Source organism: Pinus tabuliformis, chromosome 8 (genome assembly GCF_031772625.1).
Source record: "Pinus tabuliformis cultivar Carrire ecotype Pingquan chromosome 8, CPIR1, whole genome shotgun sequence".
NCBI classification, from domain to species: domain Eukaryota; kingdom Viridiplantae; phylum Streptophyta; class Pinopsida; order Pinales; family Pinaceae; genus Pinus; species Pinus tabuliformis.
In genome coordinates this window covers 1,035,770,404-1,035,796,493 of record NC_142294.1, presented here as the reverse complement: position 1 = coordinate 1,035,796,493, position 26,090 = coordinate 1,035,770,404, and the positions used below count along the sequence as shown (strand labels likewise).

At 40.9% G+C, this 26,090-nt stretch overlaps 1 protein-coding gene across 1 annotated transcript in view; it reads right to left on the bottom strand.

The window, feature by feature from the left end:
- Nucleotides 1-4,371: 4,371 nt before the first annotated feature.
- LOC149238898 (4-hydroxy-3-methylbut-2-enyl diphosphate reductase, chloroplastic-like) overlaps nucleotides 4,372-26,090 on the bottom strand; it is a 162,976-nt gene continuing 141,257 nt past the window's right edge. Inside the window, exons 8-10 of the mRNA XM_089373221.1 lie at nucleotides 5,168-5,353; nucleotides 4,966-5,052; nucleotides 4,372-4,780 (exon numbers count right to left, since the gene is read on the bottom strand). Coding sequence (XP_089229347.1) covers nucleotides 4,715-4,780; nucleotides 4,966-5,052; nucleotides 5,168-5,353 — 339 coding nt within the window. The 3' untranslated portion in view covers nucleotides 4,372-4,714. The remainder of the gene's footprint in view (nucleotides 4,781-4,965; nucleotides 5,053-5,167; nucleotides 5,354-26,090) is intronic.

The window sequence follows — 26,090 nt, the reverse complement described above, 5'->3', positions numbered from 1 at the left end:
AGGTTAGTTATTTCAGTTTTTTGCATAATTTTCTTATAGTTTTAGGTCGAGTCTTTCAAATGATCTTGTTCATGAACCTTCATTCCATCCAGCTTGTACTTAGTTGAATGAAATGAAGCTGGGGGGCATGCGCTCTAGCAGTTATGCTTAGGGGGCATCAAGCACAGTTTTATCTCTGTTTCAAGCTTGTGTAAAAATGAAACTACTCTGAAGCATAGTTTTTCTCTGTTTCAAGCTTTTGTAAAAATGAAACCTATCTCGAGTCAATTTCAGTTATTTTCAAGACTCGTTAAACTCATGAAAATGCCGAGATTATTTTGCTATCTTTCATTCTCGTAAAACAAATGAAAATGTCGAGTTCTTTCCGTCTTTTCCTGCTCGTAAATTAAATTGAAAGTCGGTCATATGAGTACATTTTTATCATTTTTTCGAACTCGTTAAAACTTACGAAAAAATGAAAACCATGAGTACATTTTTCTCATTTTTTCGAACTCGTTAAAACTTAAAAAAAAGTGAAACATCAGAGTCATCTTTTAAGCTCTTTTCTGACTCCTAAAATATGAAAAGATTGCTGAGCGTTTCTTTTACACTCGTTAAAACGGAATTAAAAGACGGTCCCCTTATAGCTCTTTTCTGACCGTAAAAACAGGAAAAGATTGTCGGGTTTTTGTCGTTTCAAACTCGATACGGAAATAAAACGACGTGTCCTTGATCACTTTTTACTTTTCAGGTCAGAGACACTAATCATGAAAGTACTCCTTGGTCGCAAGATCAAGCGGTTCTCCCAGGTATTATTTTATACTTTTTCGGACTTGGGAGACACAAATTTACGAAAAAGTTCAACTTGGAGTCTTCTTAAGTTTTTCAGACTCTCTAAAATTGAAAAACGCCGAGTTTCTCCTATATTGGGCTCGTTAAACATTTCACAGTAAAGGACCTGTTCAATTACAAACGGGAACGAACCACTCCTTCCTAGGGTTCGAATCAAAACTAGGTTGGACTCATCCGAAGGATGAGCTTATAATCAAGCATATGTTATCCTCCTCAAGCTTGTTAAAAATAAAGAGGTACTTGCCAGAAATGGTGGGGGAAAAGAGAGAAGAATGAGCCTATTTGTTATCCTTTGTCTCAGAAGAAACCTTATTACCACTCTTGAACACGACACTTTTCATTCACCTGGGTTGGGAAATCCTTTACCTCGCAGTTGATCAAACCACATTGAAAGTCTTCAGCCAGGTTCCGGGGATTAACTTTGAGTCATTCATTACCAAGCCATCTGTCGTGTCGTTTTGTGTTCAAGAGGTCTGCAAGCAAAACTTTCATCTGCAAAATACTTGTCATCCATTTGACCATCCCTGAGTCAGTCCTTACAACAACATTTCTTCAACTTGAACAATGATTTCGTGTTGTGGGCTTCCCTGCAACGGGTCGCTTTCTATCGACATCAGCACATTATCTAGAGAGATGACTTAGAAATCGTTAGTGCCTTGAAGTCTGCATGCATCAATGGCAGGTTTCTCGCCTTTGACGTCAGTTTACATCATTGACTTTCGATCGAAGGATTCCATGAAATGTTCGACATCAACTCATTCATTCACATCTCATGGATTGTACTGGGTACTTTGAGAACCATTGACATTACTGGTGGTCTCTCTCACGCTTGTTAACAGTTTTCATCATCGACTGGTAATCAAGTGGTTTCTACCATGTTCGACATCAACTCATTTATTCGCGTGGCTAGAATCGTACCAATTCGGGAAGTAGAAATGAAGACCCTGGATCTAGTTTCCACCATCCAGGCTGCGAGGAGTTTTGTATTCATTATCTAAGTAGACTAATCATAAACAGATGGCTGCGCCCATACTGTGTCTACAAAAGTCTATGATTACGATGTACTACAAGATCATTCCTGTATCAGAGTAGTTAGTCTGTTAGTTAAAGTTTTAATCTGAGTATGGGAATGCCTACCTCAGTGATGATATAGTCTTATACATGTATTTTGTGTTGAAAATTGCAGGTTCTGACCAGGCTCTCCACGAGATAATCCTTGAAATGATAAAGCGCTTCACCCTTCCTAGATAATACAAAACCCTAATCTATTACAGGCTTCGCACTTTAGGGGGCAATCTGTTACACTAAAAAATGTCACCATGACTATTTACAGTTAGTATGGCTCTATCAACAGTCATGCTATCCTCTTAGGCAAGTCTTATGCCTCTGCTCTCCATGTCAAACTCCAAAAAGAGAGAAAGTCTTTATAAATGTATTTATCTTTTGGGACGCAGGTTCTCTCAACCTTACCTGCGGGTACGCACCCAATGTTCACAAAAGCTACGTCTTTGGACGCTCTGTATGTAAAGGGGCAGGTGCGTCCCCCTGTAAAGGTTAAAATGCGCAAGTTTCATCTTTAAAAAGTTACTTGTGGTCATTTCTAGAGCATTCTAGAAGGTTGTTCGACGTGTATTGAGTGCCTCCAGATGGTTCATGCACTCCTACCAAAGAGGAACTTATCCCATCAATAAGGGAGCTATCCCATCCAAGAGGGGATTATCCCATTGATGGTGGACCTGATTAACTTCCTCTTGAGCACTATAAATACAGGCATTGGGCCAGAAGGAGGGGAGGTTGAAAGCTATACATTTCTAAGGGTAAATGTTGCAGGAATTAGGACTCCCATTTAGAAGCTTGTGAGGAGAGATTGTCATCTTTGCTTGTTCTATTTGGAAGTGGGTGAGCTTTGTCAAAGTAAAGGAAAACTCTTGTGGACCCTGGAAGGAGCTTGCACAACACCAAGGCTCAGGTTGTAATGGTTCCTTTTGATTACCTTTAATGCAAATTAGTCCATTCTTCTCAATAACTTGTTGTTTATGAGTTATTTCATGTACTCCTTGGTCTATATGTTGAATATGCTTTGTTTTATGTTATAATCAGGTGCTATTTAATGGTTTGACTGTTGGTGATTGCAGGTTTTGGAGAAAAGGAGGAGCTCATCCAGATCAACAAAGCTTGGACTTCTACAACAGTGTTTGGACAAAGGTAAGAACAAAACACTTGATTTCTCATATCATAATGTATGTTTAGAGAAGGATAGCTCTAGTTTGTTTTGTTTGTCATTAGAATGTCTTAGACTTCTAGGAAGGTCGGTTGTGTCCGCACTATTGACTGATTCCGTGTGACAGAACTTGGACAAGAAATTTCCAGCAGAGGGAAGGACTTGCGGGTATGATAGCACTAGCAACCCCTAGCTCCATATGGGTCTGAGAGCCAAGCCATGGCCACAAGGGGGTGACCAACCTCCGAACCCTGGAAAGGGCAAGAGGTATGGTAATAAACCAGGGGAATCCTACTTGAATCCCACTTCCACTGGCCACTTGTGGGCACAGGGATACCTTAACCTGTCACAGGCCAGGCGGGGCAACGAAGTATGGTTAGTGCAGTTGTGTTGCGTTGAGGTGAATGAAACAGTGAAGCTAACAATGTTGGAATGCATACAGGTTACAAATCAACAGGGCATGGCTCCAGCAAAACGTGGACGTGGTCGTGGCAGCAAGGGCCCAAAACCCTGGGCAACCAAACAACCATGCAAGACGGAAGGCCGCAAGGGTCGCAAGCCCGTCGAGCAATTCATAGCTGAGGCAGCCGCAACATACAAGGAGGAAACAAATGAGGGCATCCGAAAGTTTATAGACGATCGGGAAGACCAGGTAAAACATGAACTGGAACCAAATGATGAAATAGAAGTCTGGAGAACAATGGTGCCTGACCCGGGGACCACTAGAGGGCGAATTACACAATTCAAGCACACCCTGCACCTGTTTTTTTGATGAAAAATCTGTTTGGAAAAGCAATGGAGCAAATTTATGTGGGGATGGTAGTTACAATGCAGGGCCTTCCCAACTACAAAAAAGACATGGAGAAGATCCCATTTCAGCTACACAAACAAGACATTAGGATGGACTGTATTGACCGACACATCCCTTGCATTGTGGAGCTCTTCAGAATGCCAGAAGTCACTGTTGATGATCCTGCCCCAGTAGCCTCTGACTCTAAGGAGCAGAATGTCAAGAAAGATTAGTCTTCCTATGCTTAGTTTTTGTTTATGTGGATAGCATTTAAATTTCCAGTTGTTTATGTCAGTTGTCATAGTTATACAGTTTGTGGTCATGAGACTGAAAATTACCTAGCCTTGCTAGAAAGACTGAAGAAATTTTGTTTTTGGATGGCGTATAATACTGACCAATGGCCAACAGATTCGGTTTCCCCTCGGAGCGAGTTGAGGCCATTGGGTAAAATTGTGTGGTGTAAATTTGCCTTATATATATATAATAGAAAATGGATGGTCCTGCCAAGTATTACAAAAAAATATATATCTTAACGTAAAACAATAATAAATAGTATTGTTTAAAGGTCAACAAATAGCATAGTATATTTGGTAAAACAATAACAAATAGCATTGTTTAAAGGTCAACAAATAACATATTAAATTTGGTCTGAATATTAAAGTAGGTTTGGGGCCTAGGCATATCAAAAGGTATTCCTACTCTACACACCTTTAACCATAATTTGTCTACTCATAGTCTAGTGGCTCAAAAACAGAATGGCATGTGGCCACTTTGTGTACAACGTGGAAGTTTTCACATAGCATAATAGACAACTTTGGTACCATTTAGGCTTATATGCCACAATTTGTTAAGGAAATTGGCATCCCTTCGTATTATACCGTCTGCAACGCCTCCTCATCCTTCATCTTGAACACGACTTTCAACGTATCCTCCAGTATCTGTTGATAATCATTCAAATTAACCATTAAAATGTACCTTTGCAGTTAAGATCTGTACATAAAGTGAATCTATCGTTGTAAGTGTGGTAATTGAATTTGAAGCTGCCTTAAAAGAAACTTCCAACAACATTTCCTATACTGGAAACAACTACAGTAATGTTAAGTAATACTAGCAATTAGAATACCTTATCAGGAGTTGATGCACCTGAAGTGATTCCAATTTTGAGTGGACCGGTTGGAAGCCAATTTTCCTTCTCCACCAGCTCACCGTGCTGTTATGTTTTTGTGGGAGGGAAGACAGTCAAAATAATTAATAATTTGAGGCATAACAGAGTCCAGATCTTCTTTTAAACTCGGGGAACGATAGAGAATCAGTGCTATACTCACACTAAGTTTGTATGCAATGCGGTTACCAGGTCCTATGCGCTTCTCGGAATCAATCCAATAAGTTGGAGTTCCATTCTGCTCTGCGATTTCTTGTAAATGGGATGTATTACTAGAATTCCATCCTCCTACAACAAGAATAAGATCAAGCTTCTCCTTCACCAAGTTATACATGGCATCTTGCCTTTCCTGTATAGATGCACTGCAAATTAAAATATGTTTTGTACCAGTGATTTCAGCTGTAAACTGGAAATTAATTTAGTGACTTGCTGCAGCTTACAAGAAATTAAATCTGCGTATCCAAACCCATGATTTGGTCCTACCTAATTGTACTCACGTGATGCCTATAGATCATTTTCTAAGGCTGTGAGGATGGTAAGATTATTATGTTAAATTACAAACAGCGAATTGCACGAAACAATGTTGCCAGCAAATCTCTCTTTCTCCTTGAGCAAATTGAACGAAACCATGTTGCCCAAAGGCTGGATTTTTTATGTATTTTCGTACAAATGGTTTTAGCCAGACTGCCGATTCAAATTTCAGAGTATTCCATGCACGATTAACCGAAACATGAAAGCTTATTGTTAAATATCTTAAATGAAACCCATAGGCATTTAAATTTTACACTACTTTGGACACGCTACAAACAAAATCAATGCATATTAAATTGTTGCACTTATAATATCATGAAAGCCAACATCAGCGATAATATTGGCAGTAATTGTCGGGATCATTTCAAAAGGACAAATTATAGCCAACGTTGGTTGGGCGATATTATGACAAAAAATTCAAAATTATCGCCCTGTTTTTGTCTATTTCAATTTATTACCATTTTTTTCCCTTTTGACTCTAATTTTTTAAATGTTAATTAGGGTACTGAGCTATGAGGATAGTCGGACTATTTCCATAGTCATCCAGCAACAAGGGGAGAATCTATTGTTTTCATTCCCACGATTTATTTTATAACATAAATACCTTAGTAATTAATGGTATTATTAAATTTTTAAAGTAAAAGTGATATTTTTTTTATTTTTCATTTTCATTCTTTTACTTTAAGAATTTAAGTGGTTCCCACTTTATTAGATTTTATATAAAGAAATATTAGATTTCATATAAAGAAATAGAATGTTAGGTCTCACTCAAAATCCAATAAACTTAACAGTTTTTAGTATTTTAGAATTAGCTGGAATGCAAAGTTTCTACTACATTCTGTGATGTACGAAGTTATGGAAGTAACATTTAACCCAGACCACCAAGCTCTGTATGTACTTCATTATTGGTGTATGTGAATCATACACTAGAATGTATGAAATATAAGGTGCTCTACCACACTATGAGAAAGTCTTACTATACCGATCCAAGTCCAAGTAGACCATCCATTTTGGCTCTTTTTAAGAAAACCGAGTTGAGTTGGCTCTTTCAATTCCGAATCAATACTGAATCATATTTGCTAGTTACGCTAACTTATGCGTATAAGTTAAATGCAACTCAAATTGACTCAATAGGTCCAATTCGTAAACCAAACTTGGTTGGTTGTCTATCAAAGAAAGAAACGAAAAGAAGGCACTCATTTTGCTTGCTTTTTAACTAAATTTCACAGCAAACAACTAGCTGACCCGTCAGCTATCTTGAATCAATAGCGCATTTCGTATGTAATATCATCTATGTACTGTAAAAAATATTTGTTTTTGACAATTTGAATTATATAGACATTGTGAATTTGCATATTAATAGAAAAACTCGTACATTTCCTCACCCTATGAAATCCCTGCATAGTTGGCAATACGTTTCCTTCTATAATTACCTATGAAGCGCCCATTCCTTTGTGAGCAATGTGTCGCGCCATATGGCCGTTCATATTTTCTACTCATTCTGGCTACCTTTTCCATTTCCACCATCACAGCACCTTCCATGGACTTCTGTGCAATGTCCTTCCACCACATATCTGCCATGTTATTCCGAGCCTGCCCCTGTAATATTCCTTATTTTTTATATGGTCAAAGTGGACAGAATCTGCTCATGGTATTTAGTATTTAATGTGGTATTTGCCTATCAGATCCGCTTATTGTATTTGCCTTCTTTTTCAAGGGAAAATAATAAAATAAGGTTTCTAGAGAGTCCATCAAGCCTATTAAACCGGATAGGAGATAAGCTGCCTATCCTATTTGCTTTCGTTTGTCGAGGGAAAATAATAAAATAAGGTTTCTAGAGAGTCCATCAAGCCTATTAAAGGGGATAGGAGCTAGGCATTTGGATCATCCATAGTTTGTCATCTTATTGTGTTTTGTGGAGAACTTGGCCAAGCCAGTTCTAGTTTGATCCCTGGGACAAAAACCCAGCAGGTGTGATTTGTTTGGTGGATCTATCCAGGTTCCACAATTGTGCTTCAGTGTCTCTGATTTGTTGTGCATTGAGCAGTTGTGTATGCCGAGGCAGGGGCTCCATTATTTTGTTTGTATTTGGGCATGTCCCATTTTCTAAGTATTAAATGAAATAAGGGCTGCATTTTCCAGATCCCTTTTGTGTTCATTGTTTGTTGAAAGTATTTTTATCAGAACACCTAAATGTGCCAGATCTGTGGATTAATTCGTTGTCAGATATCTTATAGTGGTATCAGAGCCAGGTTTTCCTGCCAGCCTGAAAGTTTATTGCAAAATAATTTTGAAAATGATTGGGGGTTTGAGGAGAAGCTAGTTTTCGATGATCTGCCATAATCACCCTAACTAGTAGTCTATCGATTTCGGTGGCTTATTCAGATACACCCTAGTTGATACTTGCAGAAAGAACAATCAGTTTATTGGTATCTTAACATTAAAGATTTTGCAGGTTGATTGGCAGATCCATTCCTTTCTCATAGATCAAGTTTATCTTTATTCTGGAATCTGTTATTACCAGGCCAAACCCATTGGATCTCTGGAGCAAATCGCAGATCAAGGAGGAGCTATTGCTCAAGTTCAAAATTAGAAGAGCATTAGGTCTGGGTTTGTTTGTGGATCTAATCATTATAAGGCCGAAACTTAATAAAGTTGAAACTTAATACTCCAGTAGAGATCATTGAGACCCAGAAGGTCGATCCATGACTGTCATAATTGTTAACGCGTCATGGGGTAATTCTTTGTTGTTGTTGAGTTATTCGCCACCGCGTTATTCACATAAGGATTAAAGACTGTAAGCATAGAGGCCATAGCCAAATATTTATTTTGAAGACTGTCAATATTCACTGGAAGTTAACACTAGAGGGCCGAGACATTGTTCAGGAGATTACACTGTTAAAGGGGGTTCGATTTTGTCTCCATCACAAAGATCCACGTTGACTGGACTTTATAAGAAGGTCCAGTTTCTTGTTTAGAAGGACTGGGCTCTCTCCTGTTGTTAGTTGTGCGTATACCTTTGTTGGGAGACGAACTTCCGTTTTACAGTTAGTCGAGGAGGAAATTCGGTAGATCTCTTCAATTGTTTACCCCTGTAAGGTTGGGTGAAGTATTCTAGCGTTGCATTGTCCCAGCCTTTGGAGGTAAATAAAGTCCAAGTTTGCATCCGCATGTCACCAAGAGCTGAATCCAACAACAAACATGGAACGCATATCCCAGCCACGTCCATGTTTGCAGATCGGTTAAGAAGTTAGGGCCAAGAAGCCATAAGCGAGACTTGATCGTGACTTGACGTTTCCGGGAGAACTGATCATGGGTCAGCGCTGAGTGGACGAATCACTGACGGAGCGATCAAAGTGTGGAGTTATTGGCAATGAGCATATAAATTTAATTGACCCTGCGCTGTATCAAATTGAAGTTGGTCTGAGTATGCATGCTGATCAGTTTCCAGAGTAACGAGTTTGTTGGTCCGAGTGTGCATGCTGATCAGTTTCCAGAGTAACGAGTTTCCAGGATACTGAGCGTGTGTGATCTGGTCCAGAACGTCGATTTCGTGGATCGAGTTGATGGTTAAGCGTTGAGCGTTAGGATTATGAGCGTTGGGACCTATTTGGCATATACATGTGCTTGGGGTCATAATCCTGTGTGAATCAGTTGCGGATCTTACAGGCTTTCTAGCAGTGGGCGCTCCTGCGTAACATAATAACCTGGCAACAATTCAATCTGGTGGATCCATATGGGACGTGGTGGAACTAGTGAATTGTTGTCATGACCACATCTCTTGAAGACAGTATTCATATAGCAACAAGTTCGCCGTAATTTGAAAAGCCGAGAAACTAGGATCAAGGGATTAAAGGAGCATAAGGGAAGTTGTGCAGTTTCCCGATGTCAAAAAAAAGCTCCGGATCGAGGAGGATAAGACCGTCTCCCTTATCTCTATAGACGTGGATTCTTCAATACCATATTCTCATATTCGGGGACAGAGGCAAAAGCCAGATGACTGGGCCGAATACACCTGTAGGTTCAGAAAGTGCTTAAAGAAATTGACTACCTACGATGGAGGTGTAATTTCGCATGTGATCAATTGATTGCGTTGTGGCCTGAACGCATTGTGGTAACCTAGTGCGTAGAGTGTATGCTTAGAACCGGTGTGAAAAGCCAGTTTATGAAGTTGTTGCAGTGATTGGTGTGGAGTTGTTAATGAAGGATCTGTTACGGTGTGCAAGGCAGTGCGATATGTAAATGACAAAGTTGTAAATATTGTTGTCTAGATCACTACACTTTGCTATAGCAGAGGTTATGACAGCTTGAGATCAAATAATGCGATGGTGTGTGCGCTTTGGCGTGTGGCCTGAACAATACGGACATCTCTGCATTTTATATGCTATGAATGTGTTTTGCAGGGGATTATTTGACTAAGGTTTTTTGCAAGGGTTTATAATTGCGAGGTGGTAGTATATTGATCCATTTGTCTGAGAGTCCGTATGTCACAAGGTTCCTCGAACTTTAACCTTGAGGTTCGAATTTTGGCGAACCTTAAAAAAAATTTCGAGTTTCAGCGAAACTCATCTAACGTCATAGCCATTGACCAAGTCCATAATAACCAAGTCCATAATAAGTCCATAATAGATCAAAACTCACAACTTCATGTTACAACTCAATCTTGTACTTTATCCTTGCAGTTTTTCCATCTCTGTAATAGCATTTTTGATGATTTCTTACTATTTTATCTTATAATTCATTTTAAATTAATATATATATATATATATGTGTGTGTGTGTGTGTGAACTTAATGGCGAACCTCATCCGAACCTTGTCAAAAAAAATTCGAACTCAAACCGAACCTAATCATTACCGAACCCGAACCATGTGACATTCTCTGAGACTATATGTTCCTGAGGTTTATGCTACTTCACTCCTTCAGAAGGGTCAAATAATAAGCATTTGCTGAAGTTGTGGTCTGTTCATTTGAGGCCAAGCCACACCTGGGTCAAGTCTACTTACTATCACTATTCTGCTGGATGATTCAGTACATAGTCAGAGGGGGGGTTGTTGGTATCTTGGGACTGATATTCCAGTGGAGTCTATTGCTATCCATTAAATAGCACAAAGTGTCGAACCTCTATTGCTAAAGTAAACATTGAGTTGAAAAGCTTCCTGGGCAGTGTGTATACCAGGTTTCACTATCTCTGAGTTTAGTCATCTTTTTTTCAAGTAATACCTTGGCTATAAACTCTTGAAAACTGTTGTCAAAAAATAAGTGAAGGGAGGATCATTTCTAAGTCTGTGGCTATAGTATCTTTGGGTCTTTGGGTCTAATTTATTCTCCCTATGAAAAATTAATGTATTCCTGCGTATTTTCTTGCTTTGGTATGGGAGAAGATGGATTATCTTGAAGGACCTTGGAAAACACCCAAAAACTTCTTGATGAACTAGTCAGAATCATTTTTTTAAACTCCAACTCCGGTTCGAAAACGGCCGAGGATTGGCTCTGACTCCGACTCCAACTCGGATCGACTTAGCCGGTTTGATTTCAATGACTCAGTCATTGTAAAAAATACATTAAATATTTATTTTTTTATAAAATAACATAATTTTAAAGATTTTCATTCATGTTTCCAAACACAAAGCTTTAGAATATAGAGAAAAGACAATATATGATCAAAGTAGGCTCATGAATATATCCATTATATCAAAGAGGCACCCAGTGCACTGTCCAATAGATACATGATATAGAGGTCAAAACAAAAACACATAACCAAGGAGACACTAAATGGCCTCTACAACAAAAGTAAACTGTAAAACGTCACTAGTCACCAGTACTACTGGCTACTGCTAGGGGAGCCAACATCATTTGGCTCAGACTCTAACTCAGAGTTAGACAGGGAAACCCATGGCTCCTCCTCATCATCTCCAATTGCAACTGTAGAAATGGTAGCACTAGCAGGTTGTGCAGCAGCTGCACGCTAAGATAGATGAGATATGTGCGTTTGCTGTGGTTGAGCAGAGGAAGTGCCTGCAACCGGAGGACTTGGCGTTGAGCCAGAGGCTGGTACAAGTGGATCTGCATTCAACTTAACATTATGTTCAAGTGATGCCTCCATTTGGAAATCCAAATCAATATCCTCATCAGAATCAAACTCTGTTGGATGACTATCCACTACCCAATCTAATGTTGGATCAATATCCTCCAACACAATGGGCTCTGAATTAGGTCTTTTGTTTAGCAATTGGTTGCGTTTGAGCCAGAGGTTGTATTAGACATAGACTAGATCATTTAACTGTTTTTTATTCAAACAGTTTCTCTTCTTCGTGTGAATCCTCTTAAAGATAGACCAATTGCGCTCACACCCAGTAGCATTGCAAGTTTGACTCAAATACGAATTGCAAACTTCTGCAATTGAGGATAATGGCTACCAAAAGCCTCCCACCATTGCGCTGCAAAAAACATAATAGTGTAAAGAGTAAGCTCAAAAAATTATATCCAACAATCAACTTTCAAATTATAAACAATTTAACAAAATAAGAATTTGAAAATTGAAATTTTTGTTTACCTAGCTCATCTGCTTCACTTGCAATCTTTGCTAGGTTCTTGCCAAAGGTCCCTGTGGCTTTGCTGAAACAAGTGACATGTTGGTGTATCTCCAGCTAATCACTCTGCAATGGGATCATCCGATCAATGCACTCAATCAATCCATCTCTAACCTCCCCACCCAAAGCTCCTACCTCCAGAGATTTATAATGATACCTTGGGTTCAAAAAATACCCAGTTGCATGTATAGGGCAATGGAGTTGATTTTTCCATCTTTCATCAATGATTGCCCAAATGGGCCCATACTTAGCCATTCTATCCGTGTATGCCCTCTTTATTTGCTCATTTGCTTGATCCATAGCCTCATAAATGAAGCCCATAGCCAATCTTTCCCCATCCGCCAACCACAACGCCTTAACCAGTGGCTCAGCAAGCTTCACAATCTCTGCTGCCTTTTTCCAAAATACATTAACTCTCTTTTTCAAATCTTTGCCATCCTATTTGTTAGACCACTAGCTTTGATTCCATTCATCATTGGAAAACATCTTTGGTAAGTTTCTATTTTGGGAAAGCATAGATTGCAATGTCAAAAAATGAGTTACAAATCTAGTGATGGCAAGCCTAATAATATCTCTACCCCCTATGTGTCTCCTCATCAAGCTCAAAATCCATGAATGATTGTAGATACATTTTGTTACACTTTTGGCATAATCTACAGTGTTCTTGACCCAATCTAATTTGCCAATATCCTCAAGCACGAGGTCTATGCAATGTGTAGCACATGGGGTCCAAAAGATGGTTTTGTGTTTTTCCTCTAACAGTTTACCAGCAAATTGTCTTACAGGAGAATTTGGATAGCCCGGGACATTGTCTTACAGGAGAATAGAAATATTGAGGAACTCATAGGGGTATGTGTCGAGTCAGCAGCCAAGTTGTCTAGTGTAGAGGAATGTCTTAAGTCCCTCACAAGGCAGCAGGAGGAATACAATTGGGAATTCCAGAGCAGCCCTCTACAGGAGTACATTGATAGGACTTGAGGTACTACCAACCCACCTTTATACATTAGGGAGAGCAAGGCAGAGTTCTACAAATGGATCATGTTGGATGACCGGGTAGAGTAGTGTTAATTTTAGATAACAATGGTATGTTCTATGCTTTAGAGCAATTTACATCAATTTTTCTTACTAGTCCAATATCAATTTCCAGATCAGCAATCACATTAACATTGATGGTAAATGTAGATAGAACATAAACAATAAGCATAAAACAATCCAAGACAAGAGGACACAATATTTGGCGGATGCCAGGGAAAAACCCTAATGTGGGGAAACCCTTCGATCAAATCTTCTTATTATTCTTCAATAGTTCAGTAGAGAGAGTACATCATATAAAAATTTACTTGCCCAATCATTGTCAAAGTAGTCCAGTCAAACAACAGTCAATAGGATGCCCTAATTAGAAATTCAATGCTAGTCAAACCAACAACAAATTTCCTCTAAAGGAGCTCAGTCAAACCCAATCAACTCGACCTCTAAAGACAGTGAGAATCAACCCAAAACAGTGCTGAAATTCTCGGTCAAACTTGGTCAACACAGAGTCAATGCTACGATCAAAGGACCTGCAGTCAACATAGGTCAACCTACTCCAAATACCTTGGTTTTGTGCCAAGAGATGCAGCATCAAAAGATAGGATTATTTGCCTGAAAATCGCAGTCAAAGGAGGTGATTTGACCCTCAGTCAATGCTAGTCAATGTCCCCGCAAATAGCCCAAAGCAGTGCTGTGATTTCTGCCTGAAACTTTCGATCAACCCAAGTCAACATGAGAAGAAGAAGAGCTGCTCCTTTGCTATACAAACCAACGAGGAGAGGAGAGAGAAAGATGTGTTGAGTGATGGTATCCAAATGAGCAAAAGGTCTCTCCTATTTATACACAACATTGAGGATGAAGAGACACATCTGTTGGGCTTCATGAGCCTACATTAGACTTTTAGCCAACCTTGACAATTTGCACACGAGTGAGAATTAAATTCAAAATCTCACTTCAGCACATCCAAACAAGATGATCTTTAGATCAATCTTGCACCTCTCAGAAAGAGGAATCCAATAAAAATATCATCTTCATATGAGTTGTCCAAGGTGGAGTTTGGTCGTAGTTGCCAATTTTAACACTCCCTCTTAACTAGGGAGAAATCCACATGCCAAACCATCTGTCAATCTATACTGTCACTGTCATCCCTGCTCTGCTCTGCTATGCTGCACCATGAAGAAATAATGAAGAAGTGATTGAGGGTGTATTATACAACTCTCCAATGACTAAAGTCAATCCTTGATCCCAGATAAAGTTGTTGAACACCATGCATCCTAGTCATAGGGAGTACAACAGTACACGATGCATCCATCGGTAGTGCTATGGTCCCTAACCAGCTTTTCCCAACTCATTGGCCAGATGAGAGGTACTTCCCATGAGTCTCGGACTCTATGGGTAGGATGTGTGTCAGGGCATTAGCAGGAGAAGGTGAACCACTCATCCTGCTCATATGCCATAGGAGAAGGTGAACCACTCATCCTATGCATATGTCAATCGTAGGGGAAGGACTCACCCTACATCCATGTGTCTGAGTAGGGGAAGGTGAACCACTCACCCTACACACATGTCAACCATAATAGGGTATCACAGGGGAAGGCTAACCACTCACCCTGTATCCAGTGCACTGCTAGGGGAAGGTGAAACACTCACCCTATGGTTGCTCATAGCTAGCTCCAAGAAGTACCCCATGGCCCTAAGAGCTCCCAGAGCTTTGTGTCCAATTCATATGGGGCCCTCATAAGAGGGTCGTTCCACGACTCCAAGTATCTCTCGAAAGAATAATAATTTGACCTTCCCAAGAGGCTTCATGAGAATGTCAGAAACCTGCTCATTTGTCCTGATGTGTTGGAGCCTAACTGCTCCCCATTGTACCATATCCCGAATAAAGTGGTACCTGATATCAATGTGCTTGGAGTGGTCGTGGAACACAGATTCTCTGATAAATGAATCCCACTCTGGTTGTCGCAAAATATCACAGTCATATCTAACACGTGCTCAAATAGCTCATTGAAGAGCTTCCTCGACTGCTTCACAGCAAGCCATACTCGCAACAATGTATTCGGCCTCCGTGGTGCTTAGTGAAACTAATATCTTCTTCCTGCTCATCCAAGATATAGAAGTAGACCCTAGAGAAAAGTAGCACCCAGACGTGCTCTTACGATCCACCACAATGCTAGCCCAGTCATCATCTGAATATCCATGTGGCCTCAAATTCTCGGCAGTGTATTTCAGACCATAGTGGATAGTTCCCTGGAGATATCTCAAGAGATTCTTGGAAGCAATCCAATGATTGTGATAAGGCTTGACCATGTATTGACTCAACGTGTTCACAACGAAGCATATGTGAGGACGGGAGTTGACCAAGAACACCAGTTTCCCCACAAATTGACAATACTCGGTAGGGTTCGCTAATTCGGGCCCAACAACACTTCCACATAGCTTCTTGAAGTTGAGTTCCATCAGAGTAGTTACAAACTTGAGCCCACCATCCCACATCTCTCAAGTAGTTTCACAATATATTTTCCTTGAGAAAGGAAAATCTCACCTAGTTTTTGCCAAACCTCCAACCCTAGGAAATAATGCATCAGTCCCAGTTCCTTCATTTCGAACTCAGAAGCCAACTCCCTCTTACATTGATGAGTGAGAGGGTCATCACTTGTCAGAAAAAGATCATCCACATAAAGGACCAGAATGAGGGGTTTGTCCTTTTCAACCTTGAAGTATAGTTTCGGGTCAACATCGCTTCCTGTAAACCCCAACTTCATAAGATAGTTATCAATCCTTTCATAGCAAGCCCTAGGGGCTTTCTTCAAGCCATAGAGGGATTTCCTCAACCTGCATATATGTGTCTCACAATTTTGAACTTCGAACCCCTTGAGTTGTTTCACATCAACTTCCTCCTTAAGTGAACCATGCAAGAATGAAGTTTTGACATCCATCGGATGAAGGTTCCATCCTTGCAAGGCAGCAAGGGCTATGATTGAACAGATGGTGGTATATCGGGGAACTGATGCAAATATCTCATCATAGTCTACTCCTTCCTTTTGAGAGAAGCCTCGAGCTACAAATCTGGCTTAGAATTTCTCAGCACTCCCATCAGCTCCATGTTTGATCTTGTAGAGCCATTTCGAAGTGACCACAAACTTATCCTTAGGTCTAGGAACCACATCCTAGATATCATTCTTCATGATTGATTCATACTCTTCGTTCATTGCATCCTTCCAAAATTGTTGCTTCACGGCTTCTTCGAATGTACAAGGCTCAGATTGTACAATAGTACTCATGGCAGCTAAGTACCCTTGGTACCTATTAAGCTTCTTGCTTACACAAAATGTCCCCCTCGGTGCAATGTGATTCTCGGTATCTTCAAGAGTATCCTGAAGCCACAAGACCTCTTTATTGTAGTAGAGGGCTCACAAGGAGGTGGATCTATGGGATCCATCGGTACATCAGACAAATATTCATCCTGCTTTTTTGCATCAGCATCATCATTGGCCTTCCTAGGAATAGGAAGATCTCGAATCTTTTGAAGTGCGGAATCTTCATCGAAAGTGACATCATGACTTAATTCCACTTCCCTTTGACCAGGGACATAGATTCTATATGCCTTCGAAGTTTAGTTGTAGCCCACGAATGTTCCTTTCTTCCTATATGCATCTAGTTTGTTTCTTTTCTCTTTTGATACATGAAAATATACGGGACATCCAAAACTTCTAAAATGAGAAACATCAGATTTCTTACCAGTGAATACTTCTTCGGGGGTCTTGAAGTCCAAAGCTTGAGTGGATATCGGTTTGGACATACACAGCGGTGTTGGCAGCTTCTCCCCATAAGAACTTCAGAAGACCTTGATCATGAAGCATAGCTCAGGTAGCTTCGATGATAGTACGATTCTTCCTTTCGGCAACACCATTTTGTTCAGGAGTATAAGTGGTTGTAGTCTCCCTCTTAATGTCAGCTTCTCTACAATAGTCTTTGAATTCATTAGACTCATATTCGGTCCCATTATCGGTCCTTAGAACTTTGATCTTCTTCCCTGTTTGATTCTCGACCAAGGCTTTGAAGGAGAGGAACCATTTGAATGCTTCGTTCTTCTTCTTTAAGAAATAGATCCATGTCTTGCGAGAGAAGTCATCCACAAAAATAGCATAATACAAATATCCACCCAAAGATGTAACGAGCATCATACTTGATAAATCAGAATGGACCAATTGAAGAATATCAGTGGTTTGAGTCTCACTTGAGGGGAATGGTCCCCTTGTATGTTTTCCAGCTTCACATCCCTGACAAACACCTTCATGATTCAAGTTGAATTCGGCATCCCTGAGACCATCTTCCTTACATCAGGTAAGGCTTTAAAATGAAGGTGAGCAAATCTTTGGTGCCATAATTCGGATTGAAGAGAGGTGTCACAAATCATAGCTCCCAACGGACTTCCTCCAACCTGATAGAGACCTTCAACCCTAAATCCTAGAGTGAATGCATCTCTTGGATTCCTTTGCCAAAGATGAACCTTCCCATCAACAAATGACACCTTAAAACCTTTATCTTCCATCACAAAAATAGAAACCAAGTTCTTTTTTAAGTCAGGTACATATAGCACTTCTTGTAGATGAAGGGTTTGACTTTCATTTAGGTGAAGAGTAACGATCCCAATTCCTTTTACGGGATAGGTGGTATTGTCCCCAAGTATGATCTCCATATTTGTATCCTTCTCAACCAAGTTGGAGAGAGCATCCTTATACCTAGTGAAGCACCTTGAGGCACCACAATCAATCAACCAATGGTATAATGTATCTGGAGGAGAGGCAGTGGAGAGGGCAGAAACAAGATAAAAGTCATTTTGATTTGCACCATTAACTTCATCATAACTGGAGTTTCTTGACTTCTTGGGAAGACGACCACCTCCATTTCAAGTAGCAGGTGCATTCCTCTTCCCTTTGTTATTGAACCTATTGTTCCTTTGATTGCCATTGCCTTTGAAATTGTTGTTGTTACTGTTGTCATCATCTCTTGGAGCGTCCTTCTTGTGAGGACACTCTCTAGCGAAGTGGCCAAACCTGTTACAATTGAAGCATCTTCTTTTTCTTCCTTCTTTGAATCCCTGCTTGAACCCTTGTCCTTGATTCCATGGACCAACATTGTTCCTTCTTCTAGAATGAGCAGAGAAGGCAATAGGGTTGTTTCCATTTGAGGACTTGTCTTGTTCCATCATCCTTATTTCTTCTTGAGTGCATCTAGCCAATAGTTCCTCATATCCCAGAATCTTATCATTGTTAAGAATGGTAGTGTTGAACACATCCCAATCTCTTGTAAGGCCCCCAAGTGCAATAAGAGAGAATTCCCTGTCACCAATGACTTCTCCAATAGATAAGAGATCATTCTTGATCTCGGTGATCCTCATGAAGTAGGATTGGATGGATTCTCCTCTATCCATCTTGATGTCTTTCAACTTGTTCTTGAGAAAGAGAATTTGATTTGCATTGTTCACTTTGAACATCCCAACCAGTCTTTCATACATCTCCTTAGATGTTTCTAAATCAGAAATATATGCAACCAAAGGCTTATGAATAGAATCAACAATAATCTTCTTAGCTTTTGTCTCACCTTTCTTGTACTTTGTTTGAATAGCAACAATTCCATTTGAGGGAGGCTTGGTTATTCTTCCCTTGACATAGTCCATGGCATCATTCTCTTCCAAAGTCAAATCCAAAATCATCTTCCATGCATGATAGTTGGACTTGTCCTTGAACTTGTCCCCGGATTTGAATTAAGAAGTAGTCGTCATTAGGACTAGTTCCAAGTCCTTGTCCAACAACTTCCTTTAGTGATTGCTTGACTTCACCCTCGCTTGGGCTTTTTCTTCACCTCATCTCTGATACCATGTTAATTTTAGATAACAGTGGTATGTTGTATGCTTTAGAGCAATTTACTTCAATTTTTCTTATTATTCCAGTATCAATTTCCAGATCAGCAATCACATTAACATTGATAGTAAATGCAAATAGAACATAAACAATAAGTAGAAGACAAGCTAGGACAAGAGGGCACAATATTTGGCAGATGCCAAGGAGAATCCCCAATGTGGGGAAACCCTTTGATCAAATCTTCTTATTATTCTTCAATAGTTCAACAAAGAGAAAGAGTACATCATACAAAAATCTACTTACCCAATCACTATCAAAACAATCCAGTCAAACAACAGTCAACAAGATGCCCTAATTAGAAATTTAACATTGGTCAAACCAGCAGAAAATCTCCTCCAAATGAGCTTGGTCAAACCTAGTCAACTCGGCCTACGAAGACAGTCAGAATCAACCCAAAACAGTGCTGAAATTCTCAGTCAACACAGACTCAACGCTGTAGTCAAAAGTCATGTGGTCAATGCAAGTCAACTGTTGATTTGGGGTAGCATCGGATGTGCTCTAGCCACGAAATTTGGTGGAGAGGTTAGGGCACATGAGATCTCCAATACCCAAAAAGGGTTTGGGCAGATTCTAAACAGTGCAGTAGATATTAAAATAATTAATATTTTTAATGGAGTCCCTAAGTCTAAATTTAGGGAAAATAAAATATTAATGTGGATTAATATGAAACTGTGTTAGAATGGTCCAAGATACATGGATCAAGCCAGATCTAATCTTAGTCGTTGATTAGGGACTTAATCTCGGCCGTTCATATGTCAACAGGAAAAGTATAAGAGGAGGCTTGAGGATCACTTGAAGAATACACCAGAGTGATCAGTCATTCTATTCTCTAGAGCGGGGTTTGCTAAGAGAGATAGAATTAGTGATTGGAGTTGCAGCTGAGGGGCATTGAGTATAGAGAGACAGAGAGGTAGAGATAGTGTTGGGAGAGCAGCGGAGGAGCCAGAGAGAGTGACACAATAGCAACCAAGGTTCACGTAGGGCCATGCAGAGGTAGCCGAGAGCTGCACAGTGCTCAGAGAGGTCAGCATTGCTGATGCAGAGGGCCAGAAGGCTGACGCAGGGCCTCCTGAGGTTGATGTAGGCCCATTCAGGGTGACGCAGGGCCAGCGCTGGGCAGAGAGAAGCTAATGCAATCCAGAAAGGCAGACGTTGGGGTTTCTAGGGCAGATTGGAGCTGAGGAGCTGCCGGAGGGTTTATCCGGGGTTTCAGCCAGGACATTTGTCTTAAACTGAGAGGTACTACTGCCAAGGAAATTCTCTATTGGGTAAGCCGAATTTGGCACCCAAATTGTACTCTGAATTGCTTAATAAGAAAACCCTTAGATAGCTACACCAGTTTTCCCGCATTAGGTTTCTCCGGGGACATTGGTCCGAAAATAACGGTGTCATTTGGTCTAATTGTTTTTGTTTCCTTCAGTTGTTGATCTGTAATATGTTGAGCATGCACTAGTGTTTATTTTCAGTATTTACATTGTAAATAACTTGTTAAGTAACAAAACAAGTAGGTAGGAATAAATGAGTAAAGTGCATGGAGGGTTTCTAACTAGTAGACTTAGAAACTTCAACATGGTATCAGAGTGTGGTTGTAGATCACAGGAGAACTGAGGACATCAGCTGAGCGCAGCAATAGCAGCAAAAAACAGTTGTCCCGAGTGACAGAAGTTGTTTCTAACAGAGTAGCAACAAGGGAAGGGTGACGTAGTGCCTGCATCATCAAGGGTGAGCCAAGAAGAGGCAGCGCAGAGGCTAAGGGAGGCAAAGGGAGCCTCACGCAGAGCCACACAAAAGCTAGGAGGGCTGACACAATTGGTTGAGGAGGCTGGGTTGCTGGTGTCGGGATTGTGCAGAGCCTAAGAGCTCTCACCTTCAACTTCCTAGGGTTTAGAAGGCTGTGGGAATGTTGTAGAGTGGACCTGGTGAGGTCCTATAGTCAGAACAGTACCTAATAGGGAAAGGCCAAGAGGAGGGAGTTGTTATCGAGGGTTTCTAGCCAAGAAACCTGGATCAATGGTGTGGTTGCACAGACGATCAAAGTAGGGGGCATCTCGACATCGGCAAAAGGATTTCCAGGAGGGAAATCGGGACTCAGAGGGAGTCCAGAAGAGAACTTCCAGACGGGAAGTAGAGACTTGGAGAAGTCGAACAAAGAACTTCCAGGAGGGAAGTAGAAGAGAATCATGGCACAACACGGAGTAAGAGACCAAAACAAGCTAGACCGAGCGTCAAACTTTGCAGTCTGGAAGGCTAAAATCTTATCCGTACTTGACAAAAATCATGTCAAGAACTTCGTCTTGAAAGTTATAGCTATCCCAGTCAACCCCAATGATAACGACAAGTACAAGGAGGCAATGGTGAGGGCCAAGAGCATCATTCTTGATAGGGTCAAGGACCATGTAGTACCACACATTGCTGAGAAGGAAATGACATATGAGATGTGGGAGGCCCTCAAGAAATTGTACCAGCATACTTCTGTGCAGAGAAGAATGTTACTAGAGAATCAGTTGAGGTCATATCAGATGAAGAAGGGAGAACCGATTGACACCTTCCTCGGAGAACTGAACGAGATCCGAGATCAGTTGACTACTATAGAAGCCATGTCGAATTAGGAATTGATGGTGAGGACAACCCTGAATGCAATCTCGAAAGACTGGGAGGTATTTGTCCAGAGTATACTTGGCAGAGGGACACTTCCACCTTGGGATGAGATGTGGGCTGCTCTTCGCCAAGAAGAGATCAGACGGTAGTCAAAGACGAGTAGCAACAGCAAAGGGATCAAAGTCAAGTAGGAGGAGGAAGATGTTTCCTTAGCATCTGAGGGAAAGCAGGAAAAGCGGAAGAAGAATGATCTCTCCAAGATCAAGTGCTTCCACGGTGGGGAGCTGAGTCATTATGCGACCCAATGTCCAAGGAAGAAGAGTAAGGGGGAGTCTTCTGAGACTAAGGCAGCGCCAGCAAGAGCAGAGAAGGAAGTGTTGATAGATTATCACTGTGCCATGAGTGCACATGCACCACTTGAGCGGAAGTGGCGAGACATCGAGCTGTAGTTAGACAGACTACAGGCGATGAGGGGCAGGATCCTCAAGGTACCCAGCCTCTTGGATTAGACCTTGCTACGGGAGCCCCGAAGAGGAGTAGTAGGACTGGTTGAGTTGGGTAGAAATGGATGCGGGTGGAGCGGCAGAGAGAGCTACAGTGCAGGAGTCCCAAGACAGCACGAGGCTAGCAAGTTGCATAGGAGTGTTGCACTAGTGCAGGATGGCACAGAGAGGTGTGCAATGGTGCGAGATGCTAGGAGTTGTTGCAGCAGTGCAGAGGTCAAAGAGGGAGCACTTGTCAGCAGCAAAGGGAGCATCAGATCACGAGGGTCTCTAACCCAACAGGGAGGTCAGAGTTGGGAGATCAGTTACTTACTTCTCAGTAACTGAGTTTCAGTGCAACAGTGGGCAGCACATTGCAACATGACGAGAGGAGGTGCAGTGCGGATGCAGTGTTGGGATAAAGGACCAGCAGCAACACAGATGTCGAGGGCGCTATTGTACAGATGTAGCAATGGCAGTGGCAGAACCATGGAAATCAGTGCAGAGGATGGTGGGCAGCAAGCCTAGCATTAGCATAGGGACCGATGCCGGATGATTAGAGTAATACTCAGTGAGGAGTATTGCTAGAGCACAATCCTCGCTAAGAGGGATTGTTGATTTGGGGTAGCATCGAATGTGCTCTAGCCACGAAATTTAGTGGAGAAGTTGGGGCACATGAGATCTCTAATACCCAGAAAGGGTTTGGGCAGATTCTAAACAATTCAGGAGATATTAAAATAATTAATATTTTTAATGGAGTCCCTATGTCTAAACTTAGGGAAAATAAAATATTAATGTGGATTAATATGAAACTATGTTAGAATGGTCCAAAAGAGATAGATCAAGCCAGATCTAATCTTAGTCCTTGATTAGGGACTTAATCTTGGCCATTGACATGTCAACTGGAAAATTATAAGAGGAGGCTTGAGGGTCACTTGGAGAATACACTAGAGTGATCAATCATTCTATTCTCTGGAGTGGGGTTTTCTAAGAGAGATAGAATCAGTGATCGGAGTTGCAGTTGAGGGGCATTGAGTACAGAGAGACAGAGAGACAGAGATAGTGTCGGGAGAGCAGCGCAGGAGCCAGAGAGAGTGACACAGTAGCAGACAAGGCCACGCAAAGGCAGTCGGGAGCTGCACAGTGCTTCAAAGAGGCCAACATTGCTGACGCAGAGGGCCAAAATGCTGACGCAGGGCCTCCTGAGGCTGACGTAGGCCCATTTAGGGTGACGCAGGACTAGCGCTGGGCAGAGAGAGGCTGACGCAGTCTAGAAAGGTAGATGTTGGGGTTTCCGGGGCAGATTAGAGCTGAGTTGTCGGAGGGTTTATCCAGGGTTTCAGCCAGGACATTTGTCTCAGACTGAGAAGTACTACTGCCAAGGAAATTCTCTGTTGGGTAAGCTGGATTTGGCACCCAAATTGTACTCTGAATTGCTTAATAAGAAAACCCTCAGATAGCTGCACCGGTTTTCCCGCATTGAGTTTTTCTGGGGACATTGGTCCAAAAATAACGGTTTCATTTGGTGTGATTGTTTATGTTTCCTTCAGTTGTTGATCTGTAATATGTTGAGCATGCACTAGTGTTCATTTTCAGTATTTACATTGTAAATAACTTGTTAAGTAACGGAACAAGTAGGTAGCAATAAATCAGTAAAGTGCATGGAGGGTTTCTAATTGGTAGACTTAGAAACTTCAACATCAACCTGCTCCAAATACCTTAGTTTTCGTGCCAAGAGATGTGGCCTCAAAAGATCTGATTATCTGCCTGAAAATCGCAGTCAAAAGAGGTGATTTGACTCTCCTTCAACGCTGGTCAAAGTCCCTGCAAATAGCCCAAAATAGACCTGTGATTTCTGCGTGAAATTTTCGGTCAACCCAAGTCAACGTGAGAAGAAGAAGAGCTACTCCTTTGTTGTACGAACCAATGAGGAGAGGAGAGAAAAAGATGTGTTGAATGATGGTGTCCAAATGAGGAAAAGGTCTCTCTTATTTATACACAACGTTGAGGATGACGAGACACATATGTTGGGCTTCATCAGCCTACGTTAGACTTCTGGTCGACCTTGACAATTTGCACATGAGTGAGAATTAAATTCAAAATCTCACTTGTACTCATCCAAACAAGATGATCTTTAGATCAATCTTGCACCTCTCGGAAAGAGGAATGCAATAAAAATATCATCTCCATCACATGAGCTATCCAAGGTGGAGTTTGGCCCTAGTTTCCAATTTTAACAAGCAGCATGAGTTGAGCATCAAGCAACATCAGCATGGTAGATTTATTCCATGTGCAAACATTCACGCATTAGATCCTTCCCACGAGACGAATTGGTGAGAGATTATAAGTTGGAACTCTATTAATGGGATGATCCCTAAGAGGATACCCTTAGCCAAGAGCATATTGCATCTTGGGCCCTGTTGACTTCTACTGGTCAACTACCCATGCAGTGCACCCCGTTTTTCTTGACAGAAAGAAGCAGCACCTGATCAGCATGTCCGTGCCATCCTGCCATCATCAGCAGCTTGATCTTTTTGATTGTAAACCCAGTCTGCATGTATTAATTGTAAATAATCTTAGCAGACATGAGTCATGTATGTAATTTGCCTAGGTGGACCTAACTTACTGATGATAATCTACGTCCCGGAAGGTTTTTCGTCTCACTGATCCAAGGATCGGCAGAGTTTTCCTTCAAACCTGACCCCAAAGCCGGGATTGATTTTGTCATTAGAACTTTAGGAGAATCCTAGTGTGTTGATCTGCTAGATTATCGTTGTGTCGCAGAGCTGGGTGTTTTGTGAGGGTCTGTATTAAATGGGTTTGTCCCTTAAGATGTAATTTTGTAAAAGTCATGATGTAATGTGTCCTGAGGGTCAAGAAATGTTTTAAATCCCCTCATGAGTCCTAAGTCCTAGGTCCTAGGTGATGTTTCCGAAAGCTTAGTTCAGTGATCCATTTTAAATGAATTAAAAAAATTAAAAAATGAATAAAAATAATAAAATAATAAAAAATTAAAAAATGAAGCAAAAACCCTAACTAATAAAATAATAATATTTTAAGTTAATAAATCGACGGATGAGATCAAGAGATGTCTTGATCCTCATCAACGGTCGAGATCATTTCTACATGGATCACTCGAACTAGCCGTTAGGATCATTTCCTTTATATAGGGTCTTAGGGGGTCATTTCAAGTCATCTGATCTGTGAGTCTGGACTGAAAAAACTCTCTTGTAATCTGATTTTCTGGTTAATAAAAAGACTTTGGGGTTCAAAACTGCCTGGTGTTACTCTCTGGAATTGCTATGAGATGTTTGTTTTTTTTTCTGCATATTTCAGTTTTCAGCAGTTAATAATAGCTGGTTTTCAGAGTATTGTGAGTACAGGTATCTTGCTCATGTGCTAGGGTTTGAATGTTGTAGGGTTTCTGGAATAATGGCAGGTATCTCCATTATTTCTTGAAATCTAGCAGCATTTCTTGCCCTCTTTACTGATGTTTGCTTGAGGTGTGCAGGAAATCTTTAGGTGAAGGGTATTTGTGGGCGTTAGGGGAAGTTCTAGGCTGAACCAGCCGACTCCCACTGGCTTTTCTGTGCAGAGCCCAGCTGATTGTTCCCTGGGTTAATCATTCAAAGTTTCTTTTCTGTTTTACATTGAGAGATTTTCTTTCTGTTCACAGTGAAGTTCAAGATTTCTGATATATTGAAAATATTACTGCTGTTATTGCTAAATCTGGCATTTCAGGGGCCACAAATCTGTAAATTATTAAGCTGTTCTAGGGTTTCAAATTTTTTTTCTGATCTAGGGTTTCAAAATTTTGCTTATATACAGATTTTTAATTAGGGTTTTCAGTGAATTTGTCCTTTTCAGGTTGCCAGAAACGATGACATGAACCTGTGATCAGCAATCCAAAAAGCCTGTGGACTGCATG